At 40.7% G+C, this 21,962-nt stretch overlaps 1 protein-coding gene across 3 annotated transcripts in view; it reads right to left on the reverse strand.

The window, feature by feature from the left end:
* Positions 1-20,158, reverse strand: part of LOC125466080 (leucine-rich repeat and immunoglobulin-like domain-containing nogo receptor-interacting protein 2) — a 185,635-nt gene extending 165,477 nt beyond the window's left edge. The window contains exon 1 of one of the 3 annotated variants that reach the window (XM_059638531.1): positions 20,010-20,158. In XM_059638531.1, the coding sequence (XP_059494514.1) occupies positions 20,010-20,021 (12 nt within the window). In that variant the 5' untranslated portion in view covers positions 20,022-20,158. Of the gene's footprint in view, positions 1-17,645; positions 17,738-19,591 lie in introns of those variants that run through there. The other 2 variants (XM_048560222.2, XM_048560223.2) reach the window with 2 other exon arrangements.
* Positions 20,159-21,962: the final 1,804 nt, after the last annotated feature.

The following is a 21,962-nucleotide window of genomic DNA, read 5'->3' on the forward strand; positions in this document are numbered from 1 at the left end:
ATGACATCAAATGCACACTATAAACAATCTACTTGGTCTGCTTATTTTAAGGGCAGCGAAACAATAGCAACAGTGCAGTGATGACAAAATGTGGCAGTATGTAAGAGAAATGGAAGAAGGTCATCAAGGGTCTCATGAGGAAACAATATGGTCAAGAGCAGGTATTAAGTAGTGCGTTGGCAGCAGGAATGAAATGTAGAAGTGTTAAATAAAGAGAATGATTCCAAGGATGTTGAATGGTTGGATGCTGGTGCAATGGAAGATCTGTATTGTGGAACCTTAAGAATGTTGTGCAACTATCTACAGCTGGAGGAAATCAGATACAGAGTGAAGAGGCAAGGCATTAGGATCAGCACCATTTTTAAATAGCCAAATCAAATAAAATTAATGCAAACACCCCGAAGGTGTCATTATAAAAATAAAACTTCTGAAGAAAGTTTACAACACTTCAATTAAAATATCATTTTGCAGGACAATAATGTGTTGGCATCTACATGGTGAACTGCAGTAAGTAACTAAGGTTCCTTTGACAGCACATTTCAAACTTGTGACGTTCTACCATCAAGAAAGACAAGAGCAGCAGATATGTGGGAACGCCACCATTGGTAAGTTCAAAGCAACTCGCCATCCTGACTCAGAACTCAATCACTGCGCCTTTGCTGTTGCTGGGTCAAATCCTTCTACTCATAGTACTCTGCCAAAGAGTACTATGGGTGTAGATACATCTCTTGGGCTATAGCTATTCAGGAAAGTTGCTCACCATAACCTACTCAAAGTCAATTAAAAATGGTCAACAAAAACAGTTTTAGTCAGTGGCACATCACATGAAAGGATAGTTAAAAAAATAACAAGCTACAATCCCAGGAGCATTTCAAGGTTGAGGCTTCTTCTCTCTTCCTAGTGAAAAACTTGCCAATCTGTAATCTTTCTCTCTCGCACTCTCTCTCCCTCCCCCAACCTACCCCGCTTCACATGTACACACAAACACACACACACAAACACACACACACACACACACACACACACACACACACACACACACAGTATCAAAATTCAAATACAAGGAAATTGGAAATTCCTTTTTTCAGTACAGATTGTAATTTAGTCTTCTAATAGAAGAGAGAACGAAATGTACAGATCACTTTCTACTTGGTGATAGTACTCATTCAGCTCCCAGGACACACAACATTTTTGTTCTCATTCACCTAACAAGACAGACCTTCTTCAGTTTGATTGGGGTTTGTGCTACTCTTGATGAATATAGCTCCAACTAAAATTTCCAATGAAAGCTCTACTGCTTTTGCTTGAAAAAAATACATAGGCTCGGAAAATAGAAGACAGTCAAGTGAGACAATGGGAGGCAGAAAGCTTTTAAATAATCAAGTTTTCCTGGTGAAATTGGACACAAGTGCAATGTTTATCATTTTTGACAAATGAATCCTTTATAATTACTTTTGAAATGACTTGTTAAAACTGATCTCATTCAGCCCACAGCATCTTCTCAGAACACAGAAGAAAAACTGTTAAATTGGAGAACTGAAGGGAAGAAATAATGTCTGCCTCCTGTGGAACTAATTGCTGTATTTGCATCATTCTGTAAAACTAATGCTGTGTACATTGGGAATAATCTTAGCTTCCTTTACTATGAAATAATATATCCTACTCTGCTGTCTGACCATCCACATGCTGCATGGGCTCAGGTACAGGGGGTTCTGCTACAACATATATTCTGGCAATGCAAATTGGCTGTAACATGATTGACAGATAGGGGAATGCTATTTCTAAAACGTGAACTTATTTTGACTATAACACAATTCCATTGAGTCGACCTCGCGGACTTTGTCAAAGGAAAATTTCCTTTCTCAATCCTTGCAGATGGTGTAAATGTTCAGACTAAGCCATAATGGGCTCATTTGAAAATGGTAATTGGATTGTATGTCATAAACCGAAAATGTAATATCACACAAAGAACAATCATCTTATTAGGAAAATATGTGAAGTCTTAGTTTGAAGAGTTTATGCTGAACACATTAAATGCAAAATAAATGAAGTATAGTTTAAAATGAGTGCTGTTAAAACATGCACCTTTGTGTGTAGTATTTTTTGCCTAGATTTACATATTTAATATGTAAGAACTTTTGATCTTGCGGATGTAAATCATTTGTACCAAAAGTTGTCTGTGTTACAATCTGCTCTTTTCCAGCACTACTTTAATACAATGTTACTCACGTTTATAACACATTTTAATCCTTCAATTAACTTCAATGTCAGTGGATTACATTGGAAAGAAAGGTCAGACTCCTCTGCTTCACTTATCTGAAAATCTGTCCAGAAGTCTTTGCTGATGTAATGTCAGGTCAGATCAGCATTGGGCTACGTTGTGATGCAGACTAATGTGCAGCTGAATAGATTTTATTTGCTTATAAATGTCAAGGCTCACACAAGTAACAGGCATGGCACCAATGCTGATAGGAGAGTAGTGAGGAAGAATTTTGAGTGATTTTTTTTGGTGGTCTGCCCCCAACCCATTTTTCCCATAGGCCCCATTATTTCCATAGTGCGATTTTCCATAATGTGGTGTTGCACAGGAACGCAACGATTGTGTTATAGCAGAACACTCTGTATATCTTGCCAAAATAGTTGAGGTAGTAACCAATGAAAAGTTAAAACAGCTGACTTATCACCTCCTCAAGGACAATTAGGGATTGGAAGCAAATGATGGCCTAACTGCAATTCACACATTCCCTTCAAAAAATCCAAATAAAAAGCTACAAATAGTAGTAATGGGACTATCCCTTTTCCAAGCAAGACATCTGCAGGTATGCAAAGACACACACAATATGCTCAAAAATTCAAACGAAAGAAAACCACACCTATTTGAGAGGGCCTAGCAATGGCAGCCAAAGTAACAGAATGCTCCAGTGTTATGCAGGCTCCATTTTAAATACAAAACCATGTTTTAAAATATGCAAGGATTCCAATTGTTGCTTTAGGAATGAACTAATCAGAAAGCCAATGGCTGATAGAGTCCGAGGCAATGTATAAAATTAAGTTTTATAAGATGTTTTTGTTGGGGCAAGACAACCAGTCATGCGTAAGATTTTAGAATCCATTGTAAAGGATGAGATTTCTGAATATTTGGAAGTGCATGGTAAAATAGGGCAAAGTCAGCAAGGCTTCATCAAGGGGAGGTCATGCCTGACAAGTCTATTAGAATTCTTCGAGGAAGTAACAAACTGGGTAGACCAAGAAGAGCCAATGGATGTTATCTACCTGCACTTCAAGAAGGCCTTTGATAAGGTGCTACAACAGGAGGCTGCTGAATAAGGTAAGGGCCCATGGTGTTAGAGGCAAGGCACTAGCATGGATAGAAGATAGGCTGTCTGGTAGAAAGCAGAGAAAGGGGTGGAAAGGATCTTTCTCAGGATGGCAGCCAATGACAAGTGGTGTTCCACAAGTGTTGGGTCCGCAACTTTTCACTTTATACATTAATGATCTAGATGAAGGAACAGAGGGCATTCTGGCTAATTTTGTAGACAATGTAAAGATAGGTGGAGGGACAGGTAGTAATGAGGAGGTGGGGAGGCTACAGAAGGATTTGGACAGGTTAGGAGCGTGGACAAAGAGATGTCAGATGGAGTATAACATGGAAAAGTGTGAGGTCATGCATTTTGGTAAGAAGAATAGAGGTATGGACTATTTTCTAAATGGGGAGAAAATTCAGAAGTCTGAAGTGCAAAGAGACTTGTTAGTTCTAGTCCAGGATACTCTCAGGGTAAACTTACAGCTTGAGTCAATAGTTAGGAAGGCAAATATAACTTTGGCATTTGTTTTGAGAGGACTTGTACATAAAAGCGGGATTGTACTTCTGGGGCTTGAAAAGGCTCTGGTCAGGCCACATTTGGAGTATCGTCTGCAGTTTTGGGCCCCATATCTCAAGAAAGTTACACTGGCCCTGGAGCGGGTTCAAAGAAGGTTCTCGAGAACGGTCACAGGATGGTGTTTAGAAGGATGAGGGGGGGATCTAATTGAAACTTGCAGAATACTGAATGGCCTGGGCAGAGTGGATGTTGGGAAGATGTTTTCATTGGTAGGAGAGACTAGGACCTGAGGGCACAGCCTTAGAGTAAAGAGAAGACCTTTTAGAACAAAGAGAAGGAGAAATTTCTTTAGCCAGAGAGTGGTGAGTGGAATTCACTGGCACATCTTATACATTTCAATCACCACTAACTCTTCCAAACTGCAATGGAAACCAGCCAAGCCCATTCAATTTATTCTCAAAGAATGTCAGGAAGACACACAGAGAGAAAAATATCTCAGAATCCAGGAATAATCAAGATTAGATGTTGCAAAGATAACAAAAAGTTAAAATTCAAGGCTCTATATCTGAACACATTGAGCACTCGCAACAAAGAAAATATGCATATTGAACAAAATAAATATGATTTGTTAGCCATCACAGAGATATGGCTGCACTTTGACCAGGAATGGGTTACATGATGTTCATGAAGAATGGAAAGCTCAGTAAATGTGAAAGGGACAATGACAGAAGTTGCTTGAAAAGCTCAGCATGTCTGGCAGCATCTGTGAAGAAAAAAATCAGAGCTAACGTTTCGGGTCTGGTGACCCTTCCTCAGAAAGTTGGACGGGTATCATGATTCATCAAGATATTTGTGCAACAGTTAGAGATAAACTTGGTTCTGGAGATTAGAATTTAGAATCAGTTTCAATGGAAAGAAGAAATGGTAGTGCAAAGAAATGGTTTGTGGGTGTCACTCAGGTCATCTAACATTAAGCACAGTCCTCCCAAATAGATAGGGCTGGTTTGTCTCTGACAACCATATTTGTTTTATTTCATTAGATCTGTTTTATAAGTGCATCAGGGATGTGATGGCCCAATGTATTATTGCTCGGCTTTTAATCCACAAACCCAGCTAATGTTCTGGGGAACATTACGTGTTTAGATATAGAGCCTTGAATTTTAACTTTTTGTTATCTTTGCAACATCTAATCTTGATTATTCCTGGATTCTGAGGTATTTTTCTCTCTGTGTGTCTTCCTGACGTTCTTTGAGAATAAATTGAATGGGCTCGGCTGGTTTCCATTGCAGGTTCAAATCCCACCACAACAGATGGTGAAATTTGAATTCAACAAAAGCAAATCTGGAATTGAGAATTTACTGCTGACCATGAAACCATTATCAATTGTTGGAAAAACCTGCCTGTTTCACTAATGTTCTTTCCATTGAAAGAAATGGAACCAGGCAGATCAGCTGGCATTGACCTAGGCATTGGAAAAGACAGCAGCAGAAACAGCCCTGTTGACTCTTCAAAAAGGCCCTCACTAACATCTGGGGACGAATGCCTAAAATGGGAGAACTGTCTCACAAATTAATCAAGCAACAGCCTGTCATAGAATTACTCACAGAATCATGCCATACAGGCAATGTCCCAGACACCACCATCAACATTCCTGGATATGTCCATTCCCAACATCAGGGCAGATCCAGCAGAGGTGGCAGCACTGTGGTAAAGTCTCGTGGAAGTTGTCCTGGGAATCACCGAAATTAACGCTGGACCCCATGAAATCTCATGGCTTCAGGTTAAACGTGGGCAAGGAAAGCTCCTGGTGATTACCACATACCGTCCTCCCTTGGTTGATGAATCAATATTTCTCCATGTTGAACAATACTTGAAGGAGGCACTGAGGATGACAAAAGCACAACCTGGACTCTGGGTGGGGGATTTCAATGTCCACCACCAAGAGTGGCTTGGCTGCAACACTAGTGATCGAGTTGGTTGGATTCTAAAGGACATAGTAGCTAGGCTGTGTCTACTGCAGGTGGTGATGGAACCAACAAGGTGGTAAAATGAACTTGACCTCATCCTTTCCGATCTGCCAGCTGCAGTTGCATCCGTCCATGACAGTATCAGTAACAGTGATCACTGCACGGTCCTTGTGGAGACAGAGTACCGCCTTCACATTGAGAATAACCTCCAATGTGTTGTGTGGCACTATCACCATGCTAAATGGGACAGACTTCCAACGGATCTAACTATTCAAGACAGGTCTTCCATGAGGCACTGAGGGCCATTAACAGCAGCAGAATTGTTCTCCAGCTCAATCTGTAATGTCATGGCTTGGCATACACCCACTCAACCATTACCAACAAGCCGGGGGATTAACCCTGGTTCAACAGAGAGTACAGGAGGGCATGCCAGGATCAGCGCCAGGCATACCTGAAAATGCAGGATCAATCTAGTCAAAATACCAAGCAAAAATACTTGCATACCACAGCATAAGCAGCAAGTGATAGACAGACCTAAGGGATCTCACAGATTAGCTCTAACCCTCTACAGTCCTGCCACCTCCATCCATGAAAGGAGGTGGAAAATTAAACAACTCACTAGAGGAGGAGACTGTACAAATATCCCCATCCTCAACGATAGAAGGGCACAGCACATCAGTGAAAAAGATAACTTTGAAGCATTTGCAGCAATCTTCAGCCAGAAGCGGCATGTAGATGATCCATCTCGGCCTCCTCCAGTCGTCCCCTCCATCATAGATACTAGACAATCATAGTCACTGAATCATATAGCACCAAAACAGACTCTTCGGTCTAACCAGCCCATGCAGAACATAATCCCGAACTAAACTAGGCCCGCCTGCCTGCTCTTGGTCCATATCCCTCCAAACCTTTTCCATTCATGTACTTATTCAAGTGCATTCTAAACATTGTATTTGTACCCATATCCACCACTTCCTCAGGGAATTTATTCTGCATGCAAACAAGCCTTCATGTGAAAATATGCACCTAATGGGTTTTTTTTAATGTCTCTTCTCTCACCTTAAAAATGTGTACCCTAGTCTTGAAATTTCCCATCCTGGGAAAAGACAACTACCATTTATTCTATCTATACCCTCTCACATCTCAATCTCCTATCGTCCAGTGAAGGAAGTTCCAGCCTATCTAGATGTTTTCCGTAACTCAAGGCAACACACTGGTAAATCCCTTCAGAACCCTCTCCAGCTTAATAACTGGGCAATCAAATCTGGACACAGAATTCCAAAAGAGGCCTCACAAATGTCCTGTACAACCTCAACATGACTTCCCAACTTTTATACTCAATGGACTGAGCAATGAAGAGTCTTCAGCCAATTCAATTCACTCCACCTGATGTCAAGAAATAGTTGGAGACCCTGGATACTGTGAAGGCTATGTGTGCTAGCAACATTCTGGCAATATTACCGAAGACCTGTGCTCCAGAACTTGCCACTCCCCTAACCAAGCCCTTCCAGTACAATTACAACACTGGCGTCTACCTGACAATGTGGAAAATTGCCCTGGTATATCCTATACATAAAAAGAAGGACAAATCCAACCTGGCCCATTACATGCCATTCAGTCTATTCTCGATCATCAGTAAAGTGATGGAAGGTGTCGTCAACAGTGCTATCAAACAGCACCTACACAGCAGTAACCTACTCAGGGATGCCCAGTTTGTGTTGCGCCAGGGCCACTCAGCACCTGACTTCATTACAACCTTGGTTCAAACATGGACAAAAGAGCCGAATTTTGAGGTGAGATTGACACCACTTCACATCAAGACTGCATTCAATTCAGTGGGACATCAAGAAGTCCTAGCAAAATTGGACTGAATGGATATCAGGGCATCTCCGCTAGTTGGGAATCATACACAGGAAGATGGTTGTGGTTATTGGAGGTCAGTCATCTCAGCTCTAGGACATCTCTGCAGTTGTTCCTCAGTGTGGTGTCCTTGGCCAACCATCTTCAGCTGCTTCATCAATGACCTTCCCTCCATCATAAGGTCAGAAGTGAGGATGTTCGCCAATGTGTGTACAACATTCTGCACCATTCATGAATGCTCAGATACTGAAGCAGTCCATGTTCAAATGCAACAAGATCTGGACAATATGTGGGATTGGGCCGACAAGTGGCAAGTAACATTCACGTCACACAATGCCAGGCTATGACCATCACCAATAACAGACAATCTAACCAATGCACCTTGGCATTCCATAGTATTACCACCACTGAAACCTCCACTTTCAACATCCTGGGGGTTACTATTGACCAGAAAGTCAGCTGGACTCACTGCATAAAAACAGTGACTACAAGGGCAGGTCAGAGGCTAGATATATTGCCACGAGTAACTCACCACTTGATCCGTTATCTACAAGGCACAAGTCAGGAGTGTGATGGAATAGTCCCCACTTGCCTGGATGAGAGCACCTCCAACAATACTCAAGAAACACTCAAGACCAAGCAGCCCACTTGATTGGCACCACGTCCACAAGCATCTATTCCTTCCACCACTGACACTCAGTAGTGAGTACTATCTACAATGTGCACTGCAGAAATTCATCAAAGATTCTTGGGTAGCACCTTCTAAACACATGACCACTTCCATGTGGAAGGACAAAGGCAGCAGATACATGGGAACACCACCACCTGAGTTCCCTCCAAGCCACTAATCATCCTGCCTTGGAAATATATTGTTGTTTTTCACTTTCACTGGGTCAAAGTCCTGCAATTCGCTCCCCCAGCCGTTGTACTGCAGCAGTTTGAACAAGCAGCTCACTACCACCTACTCAATTATAGCTAGTGACAGACAATAAATGCTGGGCAGCTAGCGATACCTACATTCCACAAAAACAAATAAAGGTACACCACGCATACCCGACCACAAGCAACATAATTACTGAAGAGGCAGAGATAACAAGGTGTAGAGCTGAATGGCCCTTCAGAAAAGGGTCTCAACCTGAAAGGTCAGCTTTCCTGCTCCTCTGATGTTGTTTGGCTTGCTGTGCTCATCCAGCTCTACACCTTGTTATCTCAGATTGTCCAGCATTGGCAGTTCCCACTATCTCTACTGAAGAAGCAGTTGTCTTTATGTTTTTTGCAATATTCTGTCTGCGTACTTTGCTGCATTGCTTTGTTTAAACATACGTTACATTTGAGGAAATATGTAGATACACAAAATTTGAGAACTCACACATAAAGCACATGCCAAAAAATAGAATGTGAAGAATACCAGAACGAACCTTCCAAAAAGTATAGGGAATGAGCTATGAGGAAGATTAAGGCAGGTTAAGCTCTGCAATTTAGAGAGAAGATTAAAAGGGATCTTGTTGAGAAATATAAAGTATTAAATTGTATGAAAAAAATTCAAAATGTATGTGGGATCAGTAGGACAAAGGATATACGTTTCCATATAAAAAATTAAAATAAATTGAAACTAAATAAGGAATGAAATGATATTTTTTCTAAAGAATATTAAATATACTCTTAAATAATCCACGAGTAAGATTGTACAGGTAAAGACATTGAACCCAATTAAAATGTTTACCACCAAACAGTGAGCCTGAATGCTGGAAGGACAATATATTCTTATATTTCTATGCATCAAGATGCTGGGAATTCTGATCTTGCTCCATTTTTTCTCTCTGAAAATAATTGATTTTGTACTTTACAAGGAATGTACTGCTGATTGCATTCAGACAGTGTCGCAGATTATCGGAGAATTGCAGATCAAAAGATGAAGATTTTCCAGCTGAAAGGATCATCCACGTTTTGAACACTACAGACAGTGACATTGATATATTAAAAAGAAACTCCTAATCAACCTGTTTGAACATGTCATGACACACATCCAGTACAGGTTGACCTCAAACCAGGACCTTCTGACACAAAGGTTGGGACACTGTTACTGTACTACAAAGGGCTGTGACTGTAAATCAACTAAACAAAGTATTAATATTTAAGCTTATTATTTAGATAGTGCCAAAGCTGTTTAGACGAAAAATTGATTTCAATACAAAAGTCCAAATTTGGTTATTGCATTGGTTTATATTTCTGAAAATTTATAATTCATGCTCCCTAAAAAATACTAATTAAATCATCTTTCAAACATTAACAATTCAATAGACAGAAACTTCAGAACGCATTCATGAAATGTCTGTAAATGTGACAAATAAAATTTCCCATTTATTTGCTTGCTGAACACATTTTTCTGAGTGGTTGAGGAGGATTTTTTTTTGTCTGTGTATCCTAATGTAGTGAAGAAAGATACAAAAACGAAGTGAAACAGAAAAATTATCTCAGTAAGCAGCACCTAGAGAGATAAATCCATTATGTAATTAAGAAAGGGGAATTCTGATTTTAAGAAGTCCTGAACTTGGACTTCTTCAGTAACACTGTGCACTGCTATGCCATTATTTAATAAAGAAAAACATGAATTAATCTTTTTGTTTAAGTCTAAGGGTTTTGCAACCTCATTCTACTACCTTATCTCATAACCTAGGGGTCTTTGTTTATTGTATAATCTAAGCTTGCTTTATTCAATCCAGTTAAGCTTTGAAATATATTTAATATTAGAACCATTTTCTTTAAGACTTGCATTTTGTTCTTTTGGTAAAGAAGGAACTATCTCACAGATATCAGCTACAGTTTTCTCTCAAGGTGAAATAATTCTGCAACAACCATCTCAAGACGCGATGGCTTAAAGTAGAACAAGTATTTAAATAAAGTAAATACATAATTTGGTGTCTCTTCTGTCAAATATGTTTGTTGTGTCCTATTCCTGGTGAGTGCAAGTCAAAAAGTTCCATCTTCTTGTCTCCTCTGGGAATATTTTTAAATTCTGTATGAGTAAGTAACTATTTGGATTGAATTCATCATCATGATCCATGACTGCATAAAAGATGTTATGATCAGTCATTTAATGAGAGGATCCTAGCAGTTCACAGACCTCAAATTAAATTTATTATCTTAACAAAAAGAAGACCAACATGCGTAGACCCCCAAGAAAGATAGACTTTCAGAAAAGTCAGAAAAAAATTAAATTGGTTTTATGTAAATGATCAAATTAAAAAGAAAACACACCGCATTGAGCATAACTGGGAAACAAAGATATAGCCTCTGCTAATAAATAATCCCAGATGAGCAAAAGCAAAGGCAAAATTTTGGGATGGATGCATACTGCATGGTTGGCAAACAAACTGGAGAACCTCAAGCCTACACTGCTCAGAACACAGGTGAGATGCCAGGAGTCTGAAGATTGGCTAATGTGGTGTCATTATTGAAAAAAGGTGGTAAGGAAAAGCCAGATAACTATAAACTGGTAAGTATGACATCGGTGGCGGGTAAATTGTCGGAGGAGATTCTGAGGGACAGGATTTACATGCATTTGGAAAGATAAGGATTGATTAGGGAAAGACATGGCTTTGTGCCTGGAAAATTACCTGTCACGAACTAAGCTGAGTTTTTTGAAGAAGTTACAAAGAAGATTGATGAAGGCAGAGTGGTAGAATTTGTCTATATGTACTTTAGCAAGGCATTTGACAAGGTTCCACATTTGAATTGGTTAGCAATGTTAGATCACATGGTGTCCAGGGGCTCCTAGTCAATTGGTCACAAAATTTTCTTCGGGTAGGAGACAGAGGGTGGTTGAGGAGGGTTATTTTTGGACTGGAGACCTGTGACCAATGTTTGGCTGCAACCGTCAGTGCTGGGTCCACTGCTTTTTGTCATTTATATAAATGATTTGGATGTAAATAGAGGGATACATTTAGTAAGTTTGCAGATAACACCAAAATTGGTGGTGTAGTGAGCAGTGAAGAAGGTTATCTCAGCATACAATGGGACCTTGATCAGATGGGCCAATGGGTACGAAGAAGGGCAGATGGAGTTTAATTTAGAGAAATGTGAAGTGCTGCATTTTGTTTAGTCAAATCAGGATAGGACTTATACAGTTAAAGATAAGGCCCTGAAGAGTGTTGCTGAACAAAAGGATTTGGGTGCAGGTGCATAGTTCCTTGAAAGTAGGGTTGCAAGTAGAGAGGGTGGTGAAGAAAACATTTGTGACACTTGCCTTCACCAGCTCAGTGATGCCCAGATTTAGTTCCGCCAGTTCCACTCAGCCTCTGTTCAAATATGGACAAAACAGCTGAATACCAGACATAATGGCATCAAGGCTACATTGAATAGAGGGCATCGAGGAGCCCCAGCAAAACTGGAATTAATGGGTATCAGAGGACAAACTCTCTGGTGGTTGGAATCATATCTGACCCAAGGGAAGATGGTCATGGTTGTTGGAGGTCAGTCATCTCAGCTCCAGGACATCTCTGCAGGAGTTTCTCGGGGTAGCGTCCTCAGCCTTCATCAATGACATTCTATCTATCATTAGGTCAGAAGTGGGAATGTTTGCTGATGACTGCACAATGTTCAGCACCATTCACAAACTCCGCCATGGACAAGCAGTCCACCTTCAAATGCAAAACGATCTTTATAATGTCTAGGCTCAGGGGGCCAACAAAATAATGTTTGTGCCACACAAATGCCAGGCTATGACCATCAACAGTAAGATACAATTTAACCACGACCCCCAAAAATTCAATAGTGTTAGCATCAATGAATCCCCCACCATCAACATTCTAGGGGCCAACATTGATTAGAAACTCAATTGGACTCACCACATAAACACTTTGGCTACAACAGCAGGTCAGAGGTGAGGAATACTGCAGCGAATTACTCACCTCTTGACTCCCCAAAGCCTGTCAATCATCTACAAGGTGCATGTCAGGAATGTATTAGAACACTTCCCACTTGTCTGGATGAGTGCAGCTCTAACAATACTCAAGAGGCTTGATTCCATTGAGGACAAAGCAGCCTGCTTGATTGGCACCACATCTTTAAGCATCCACTCCCTTCACCATCTACGCTCAATAGCAGCAATGTATACTATCTACAAGATGGAAGTGGAGTCACAGGTAGATATTATAATGAAGAAGGTATTTGGGTACGCTTGCCTTTATTGGTTAGTGCATTGAGTATAAGAGATGGGAGGTCATCTTGTGGCCGTGAAGGACACTGGTTAGGCTGCATTTGGAATACTGCATGCATTCCTGGTCTCCCTACTGTAGGAAGGATGTTATGAAACTTGAAAGGGTTCAGAAAAGATTTATAAGGATGTTGCCAGGGTTGGAGGGTTTGAGCTATAGAGAGAGGCTGAATAGACAGGGGCTATTTTCCCTGGATTGTTGGAAGCTGAGAGGTGACCTTATAGAGGTTTATAAAATCATGAGGGGTGTGGATAGGGTAAATAGATAAGATCTTTTCCCTAGGGTCAGAGATTCCAAAACTGGGAGGCATAGGTTTAAGGTGAGAGGGGAAAGATATAAAACAGACCCAAGAGACAACTTTTTGTTGCAGAGAGTGTATGGAATGAGCTGCCACAGGAAGTGATAGAGGCAGGTACAATTACAACATTTAAAAGGCATTTGGATGGGCATATAATAGGAAGGGTTTAAAGGGACATAGGCCACATGCTGGCAAATGAGACTAGGCTTTTTTTAAGATATCTGATCGGCTTGTTCAAGTTGGACCAAAGGGTCTGTTTCCATGCTGTACATCTCTATGGCTCTATGACTGTATGATGCACTGCAGAAACTCACCAAAGATGCTCAGACAGCACCTTCCAAACACATGACATCTCCCATTGAGAAGGACAAGAGCAGTAGATGCATGGGAACACCACCACCTACAAATTCACCTCTAGGCTACTCACCATCCTGACTTGGAAATATATCGCCGCTCCTTCACTGTCGTTGGGCAAAAATCTTGGAATTCCCTCCCTAATGGCAATGTGGGTCAACCCACAGCAGAAGGACTGCAGCAGTTCCAGATGACACCTCACCACCACCTTCTTCGGGGCAACTAGGGATGGGCAATAAAAGCTAGCCAGCTCACATCCCAGAGAAAAATAAAAATGGAATAGCTGCAGATAAGCATTCAGACTGAAAAACTAGACAGCAAACTCTCTGTTGTGAAATTTGACAAAGCCATTAAATCTCTCCTTCAAGAAAAACTCCAGGCTCAGATGGAAGCCCAGCCTTGTACAAATCTGGAGGACCTAACCTAACACACAATCATGTTTCAGAATGTGAGATGAGCAAAGCTTTACTCAGGAGTTCAAGGGCACTACGGTTGTTCACTTCACAAAGAAAAAGAACAAAAATCTATGTGACCACCACAGAGAAAATCTGTTGTTTGTGACAGCTGGTAAGATTCTGACAAACGATCTACTCAACAGATTGTTAAGCTGTGATGAAAGTCTATTGCCAAAATGTTAAAGCGGGTTCAAGTAAAGCAGAGACAACAGCCTCATTGTCTTCAATCTTCAGCAAATATCGGTGTGATGCTGCAAACCAACAGATGGAACACTACTGCATCTTTCAGGCAATCAGTGAACCCTTATCTTTCCTCGTCTTTGCATGCTTGTTCCCCAAAATCTGACAGGACTGGGATTTGGCATTGCTGTTTAACAAAGCCAAAAAGCTAGGCAGTTTGTTATGCTGGTCAGTGGTCATTAGTTAAGAGGTGAAAATTCTGCTGTACAGAACAATGCTGCCTCAATCTCACACTGCACCATGTGCTAGCTGCTTAAACAGCAAACACTATGTATGCTACAATTGACAGCCATATTCCAAAGCCCAAGGTGAACTGTCCTCAGTGAAGCCCAGGGAGATACTGCGTCAATCACTGGGTCCTGGCATATAAGTCAAGGGAAGCCTTCGATATCCATCCAGGGGCGTGGGTCTAGTCAGTCACTCAGGTGCTTAAGGTCAGGAACCTGGCACTGTACTAGGTGACTAGGCAAATGTCAGGTATCCTAGCACATGATTTGGCTCTTTCTGCTCTACTGTGTATTGCTCTTTCCTGGACTAAGAAAAGCAGATTGTACAACAGGGAAATGAGTGGCACAGCTGTCACTGCTGGTGCAGGTGGTGGAGGAGGGGGGGGGGGGGTGCAGTGGTGAGGTGCCCAAGAGAAATGGGTGGCAGCACACAGGGTGTGTTGAGTTCATGGTGTTGAGTATGGTGGAGGCAGGGTTGGCCATTACAACAGGTGAGGGAAGACGAAAGTGGTAAACAACCCCATGGGCCTTGTGTAAAGTTTGGACAGTAATAGACGTGGACTGGGTTTGAGGTGGCAGATAGAAAAATGGTGGCACTTGCTGTAGCAGATTGGAAGAGGTCATTGACTTTCTTCCTACACTGCTGGACATTATTCCAGACAACCGAGGTGGCAACTTTGGAGCAAGCTGGCAGTAGTTGTGCCCACTACTGAAGGGGAGAGAACACCTCTCTAATTCTGGACTGGTAGTGCTTGACCGGGTGCACAGCAGTTAAAGATGCTGCCAGAACCAGGGGTCCTCGGGTGCACCAGAATGTTCTAGCAGTGGCAAATATTTCTGGCTACAGAGTGACAGTATGGGGCTAACATCAGATAAGAGTAACACCACAGGAGTGTGATACAGAGAGTCAATAAAACAGGTTTGGGGCAATCATGGGTTGAGCAATGTCTGACAGAAACTCTCCATAGACTGTGCTGAATATGATACTTAGCCAAAATATAGTAAGATATAGCCTAAGAGTTTAATGAGGCTGCTGATAGAATGTGACTTAAGATACTTTCAGCTGACCAGTCATGTGAGGTTACTGGTTGTTTTGTGGCTCTGTATCGTGCAGCTCGGGGCAGACTCCTGGCATTGCTCACTATTTGGTGATACATGGAAACACCACCACCTGCAAGTTCCCCTCCATGCCACTCACTATCCTGACTCAGACCATAAGACATAGGAGTGGAAGTAAGGCCATTCTGCCCATCAAGTCCACTCCGCCATTTAAATCATGGCTGATGGACATTTCAACACCACTTTCCTGCACTCTCCCCGCAGCCCTTGATTCCTTCTGAGATCAAGAATTTGTCGATCGCTGCCTTGTAGGCATCCAACGTCCTGGCCTCCACTGCACTCCGTGGCAATGAATTCCACAAGTCCACCATTCTCTGGCTGAAGGAATGTCGTCTCATTTCAGTTTTAAATTTACCCCCTCTAATTTTAAGGCTGTGCCCACGGGTCCTAGTCTCCCCACCTAATGGAAACAGCTTCCTAGCGTACACCCCTTCTAAACCATACATTATCTTGTAAGTTTCTATTAGATCTCCCCTCAACCTTCTAAACTCTAATGAGTACAATCCCAGGATCCTTAGCCGTTCATCATATGTTAAACCTACCATTCCAGGGATCATCCGTGTGAATCTCCGCTGGACACACTCCAGGGCTAGTATGTCCTACTGAGGTGTGGGGCCCAAAATTGGACCTAACTTATAAAGCCTCAGAAGCACGTTGCTGCTTTTATATTCCAACCTTCTTGAGATAAACGACAGCATTACATTTGCTTTCTTAATTACAGGCTCTACCTGCAAGTTAACCTTTAGAGAATCCTGGATCAACACTTGCAGATCCCTTTTCACTTCTGATTTGAGAATTTTCTCACCGTTTAGAAAACAGCCCATGCCTGTATTCTTTTTTCCAAAGTGCAAAACCTCACATTTACTCACATTGAATTTCATCAGTCATTTCCTGGATCACTGTCCTAAATTGTCTAAATCTTTCTGCAGCTTCCCCACCTCCTCAGTACTACCTGCCTGTCCACCTATCTTCCTATCCTCGGCAAACTTCGCCAGAATGCCCCCAGTCCCTTCATCCAGATCATTAATATATAAGGTGAACAGCTGTGGCCCCAACACTGAACCCTGCGGGACACTACTTGTCACCGGTTGCCATTCCAAAAAAGAGCCTTTTATCCCAACTCTCTGCCTTCTGTCAGACAGCCAATCTTCAATCGAAGCCAGTAGCTCACCTTGAACACCATGGGCCCTCACCTTGCTCAGCAGCGTCCCGTGAGGCACTGTATCAAAGGCCTTTTGGAAGTCTAGATAGATAACATCTACTGGGTTTCCCTGATCTAACATACTTATTATCTCTTCAAAGAATTCTAACAGGGTTGTCAGGCACGACCTCCCCTTACTAAAACCATGCTGACTTCTTTTAATCTGACCCTGCACTTCTAGAAATTTAGAAATCTCATCCTTGACAATGGATTCTGGAATTTTACCAACTACCGAGGTTAGGCTAATCAGCCTATAATTTTCCAACTTTTGCCTTGATCCTTTCTTAAACAAGGGAATTACAACTGTAATTTTCCAATCATCTGGGACTTTCCCTGACTCCAGTGACTTTTGAAAGATCACGACCAAAGCCTCCACTATTTCCTCAGCCACCTCCCTCAGAACTCTAGGATGTAGCCCATCGGGGCTCGGAGATTTATTAATTTTTAGTCCCTTTAGCTTTTCTAGCACTTTCTCTTTTGTAATGCCTACCATACTCAACTCTGTCCCCTGGCTTTCCCTAATTGTTGGCATACTACTCATGTCTTCCACTGTGAAGACTGACGCAAAGTACTTATTAAGTTCTTCAGCTGTTTCCTTATCTCCCATCACTAGCCTTCCAGCATCAATTTGGAGCGGCCCAATATCTAGTTGGATGTTTATCGCCATTCCTTTGCCGTTGCTGGGTAAAAATCCTAGAATTCATTCCTGACAGTCTAATGGTTCTATCTACAACACATGCATTGTAGCAGTTCAAGAAGGCAGCTCACCACTACATTCTCACAGGCAATGAGGCCCAGCCAGCAATGCCCTTATCCCACAAGTGAATAAAAAGTAAATTCTTGCTGATCCGTCTAGCTTCGCAATGTTTGTCTCAAGGGCTTCTTACCCCTTTGGATAAGTTACATTGCTCCTCTTCTCCACCTCTTGAACATATTCTTTCAGCGCAGTGGTTCAAAATTGCTAAGCCCACTTTCTTCCTTGTAGTTCCACTCTTGTGTCTATCCCTTGCTCTGAATCAGTTGCAAAATGCTTCTAGCATCAGCGTCAGAAAGGGTGCACCTGTTTTGTTTTATAAGATGTAGGCAGTTTTTGGATATCAGAGTCCAGTTTTAGCTGATGCGGCCACTCATCACTTTTGCATCCTTTGATTGGGTGTTCTAGTGCTCAATAATGAGTTTTGTGCTGGTTGCACATCACAATTATTTAAATGAGCAGGCAGTATAAAGTTTGTGTGCTGCCTGTATTGGAACAAACACCCGCGCATTAATCAGACGTCATGGTCTGCTCATCAGTCTTTTGGGTACTCTGGAATTTGAAGGTGCAAGTATTTTCACTTGACATCGACACATATTAAAACAGGCACTGTTTAGTTCTGGTTCTATGAAAAATGACTTCCTCACAATTTTGCCAGCATCTTTTCAATGTTCTGAAAGTCTCTACATTTGGTAGCTGACATCGTTATTTTAGAGAATTTTCCACAGGATCAACACACACAATATGTTTTACAATATTGTTTAAAAATAAGCAAATCCAGTTAATCAACATATACCACACAATGGTATGAATCCAACTGATGTTATTAAGTTGAACCCATATACCCAACAGCAGATATCCATCTGTCTTCCTGATGCAAGGTACATTCTGCTGCATTACACTTATCCTCATTTTAATTCCTCTGTAGATCCACATTCACTAAAAGTACTAAGCGAGCAAGCTATGACAGCTCAGAAAGCACTGCATCAGCAGATGTATTCCACATCCACACACACTGCAGCTATGCAAGACAAACAATGCCATAAACGGCCATCAATCCGAGTTTATGTCTCTTAAATGCTACTGGCAAAAACAAAACTATTTTTAATAAAACTATTAAAAGCTTATTGTTAAATGCAAATATGTCACAGATGCAAGTAAACTAATTTTCAAAAGCTGTGATAAAAATTAAATTTAAACCTTCAAATCAAAATTAATAACCAAACATGTCAATTATGTTGTATTATAATTGTTACTGAACTCACAGGTAACAGCTAAACCCATAACTTCACGCAGGGATGGAGAACCATAAACTACTATTTAGGTGAAAGCTACATAATATAATTAATACATCTTACATCTTTCTCATGAAATGAGTGCATTATGATCTAAATGATTAATGAAGTACTGTTAAAGATATTCAATAATGTTTAATTCAAATCAAAATATCGCGTAGCCAATCAAAACAATTTCTTCAATTAAGATTTCAGTATTACAACACAAAATCTCCATGAGAAGTAAGTTTTCTAATCTTTCGTGAATCTGTAATGTAAGACTTTGTAAAATCACTTCCTAAATAAAAAAACCTTTTCTATAAAAAAAATCAAGTACTTTGACATCTTGTTGGAAAGTAATTGGTTACACTGCAAATCTGGATTTAATCTCTGATTCAGGACAATGGAAGATTGTAACACTTGACCACTATCTGAAATATATACTAATTTCAGACAGATTACTGAATACCAAGACTGGTGCATTAATAAGAGCTGGGTGCTGAATGTCAATGCAGATTTTGTTGCAATATTCAAGAAATCACACAGACTTAGAATTGTACAACAATCTACAGACTGGCCAGTTTTTCTCCGCTGACATTTGGCAGTGGGATAGCTCTAGTACAATAGAGTGAATGTGCAGTATTAAAACCAAACAGCTGAAAGCCATGTTTTTACCTACTTGTCTGCACGCTTGTTTGTCTAGAATGAGACACTGGGGAAACAGAAGCAGCTATAATTGTTAACGCTACATTTAAAGAGAATAGAAATTATGAAGTAATATTTATCAAAACAGCAGATTACTTACCCAGGTTTGTATTTATCCCCACATTCCATACCATAATCGTAGAGTAGCTTAGTAGCAGCTGCAGCTTTGGTCTAAGCCTTTGACCAGAAGCACATACTGTGAAAGACTTGTGGAAAGACAGTGAATAAAATAAAATCTGAATTGAATATCTGTAAGATACTTTTCATGTTTTATACAGTCCAACCAGCTCACAGTGCCTTGTGCTATTTTAGGAATGCAGATATATTTTGCTCATTCCTCTTTCCTTTGGGAACAGCATAGAGAAGAGCGTGTGTCCCAGAATCAACCTTCACTTCATCTGCTGTTAGTGATCTGCTTCGAACCAGAACTTCAATGTTAAAAGCTTTGTGGCAGGCATAAGTCTGTCAGAGGTGTTTATAGAACTCGTTATCACTCATTACAGGCAACTGTCACTGACCTTATAATTCATACCACAATACTAAAGGTCATTCTGCATATTATATCCCAAATCTTTAGGGATTTGCTTTAATGGTCTGCTGTTATAATTTGCGAGAGTTCTTCACAGGCAGCCACGGTAAATGACAAAGACAGCTCTAGTTTCCTGTGTGTCACATACACTGTCAGTGCTGGCTCGCTTGGTATCCTTCCTCTGCTGTAAAAATTCCTGGTTCTCTGCCAAAGTTATTCCATGGACAGCGAATGAGCAGTGAGCATAACAGACACATAGCTGCTGGTAATGTGAACAAAGACGTCGCCTTGCTTCAAGATGCTCTTTTGTTTTTAATTATTTTTACTTTTCTTCAGAGCTGAATTAGCTTAATTGATTGCCAGATTTAGGACTTGGGCAAAATCTATTGCTGCTGTTTTCATTTTATTCTTTGTCCGAAAAATGTTTTGAAGTCTGCTATACTCATTATTAGACTCAAAGAATCAAACAAAAATATCTTCTGTTACAAGTTTGCACAATTAATGTTATCACACAGTACTAACTATTGCTGTAAAAACATAATACGAATCAATGATGCAAATAAATCATTTGATTATATACTCCTTTCTCTGAACTGAAAATGGGCATGCAAATGATGCAAAGTTTGAAATTTACATACTAAAGTAATTTCCTTAATTCAGCATTCAACAATTGCTAGTTGATCTCCTGTGGTGCTGTTCAGCCAAAAACAAATTGTCTTGCAGAACTGTAACCATTTGATTTCTCATTTTCAATGCTTTATATCTCTTCTCGCAGTTATCTTCTACTTTTTATTCCTCTTCTCACTCACTCTCTCTATTCTTTTCGGATATTTCCTCATGCTGTGCACTTATATATTTGCCTTTGAATTCCTCTTTTATTATTTGTCTTTTTCTCCCCCCGAGCTTTCCTTCCCTGAATCTACAGGACCTAGGAGCATTGGGAGAAGAGAAGGTCATTCAGCCCATTGAGCTGGTTCCACTATTCAATTAAACAATGGTTAGTCATCAACCTCAATGCAACTTTCCCCACACTAACTCCATTATCCTTGATGTCATTAGTTTCAGAATCCATCAATGTTCAATAATTGAATGTCCACAGCCCTCTGGGGCATAGAATTCCGAAGATACACCACTCTCTGAGTGAAGGAATTCTTCCTCATCACAATCTTAAATAGCCTGTTCCTTATCATGAAAGCATGATCCCTGGGTTTAAACTAAGCAGCCAAGGGAAATGTTCACATCTCCCAATAGGATTATTGTAAGCTTCAATGAGTTGACCCCTCATTCTTTGAAACTTTAAGAAAGACAGATCCATTATCCTCAAATCATTGCTCATAAGACTGCTCCATGATTGGGGTTTATCAGGCGAACTTCTGTTGCACTCATTTTATGGTGAGTACGTCCCTCCTTAGATAACAGGACCAAGAGTGCACACAATACATTGGGTGAGATCTCACCAAATCTCCACATAGCTGCAAAAAGTTATCTTTATTTCTGTCGTCAAATCCTCTTGTGATGAAGGCAAACATAGCACTGGTCTTCCTAATTGTACATACTAAATTTTAATGACTCATGAACAAGGACATCCAAGTGGCTTTGGACACCTGCATTGTTTAGCTCTCATCACTTGAAAAATATACTGCCCTCCAATTTTTGTACTAAATACTATTTCCCATCTACCAGGTTACAGCCCAATCATTCGGCATGTCCACATCTTCTTGAAGACTCCTCACAACTTATGTTCTCTTTCAGTTTGGTATTATCAATAAAATATGGAAATAATTCAAATACTGCACAAATCCAAACGATTTATCTGGATTATGAATAGCTAGGGACCTAGTTCTGATCCTAGCTGTATACCATTGCAACAACCTGTCATCTTAAAAAGGACCCATTTATTCTTGCTCTCTGTTTTTTGTTAATCTATATTGTATTTCCCAAT

The sequence above is a fragment of the Stegostoma tigrinum genome, chromosome 30 (assembly GCF_030684315.1).
Source record: "Stegostoma tigrinum isolate sSteTig4 chromosome 30, sSteTig4.hap1, whole genome shotgun sequence".
In the NCBI taxonomy this organism is placed as follows: domain Eukaryota; kingdom Metazoa; phylum Chordata; class Chondrichthyes; order Orectolobiformes; family Stegostomatidae; genus Stegostoma; species Stegostoma tigrinum.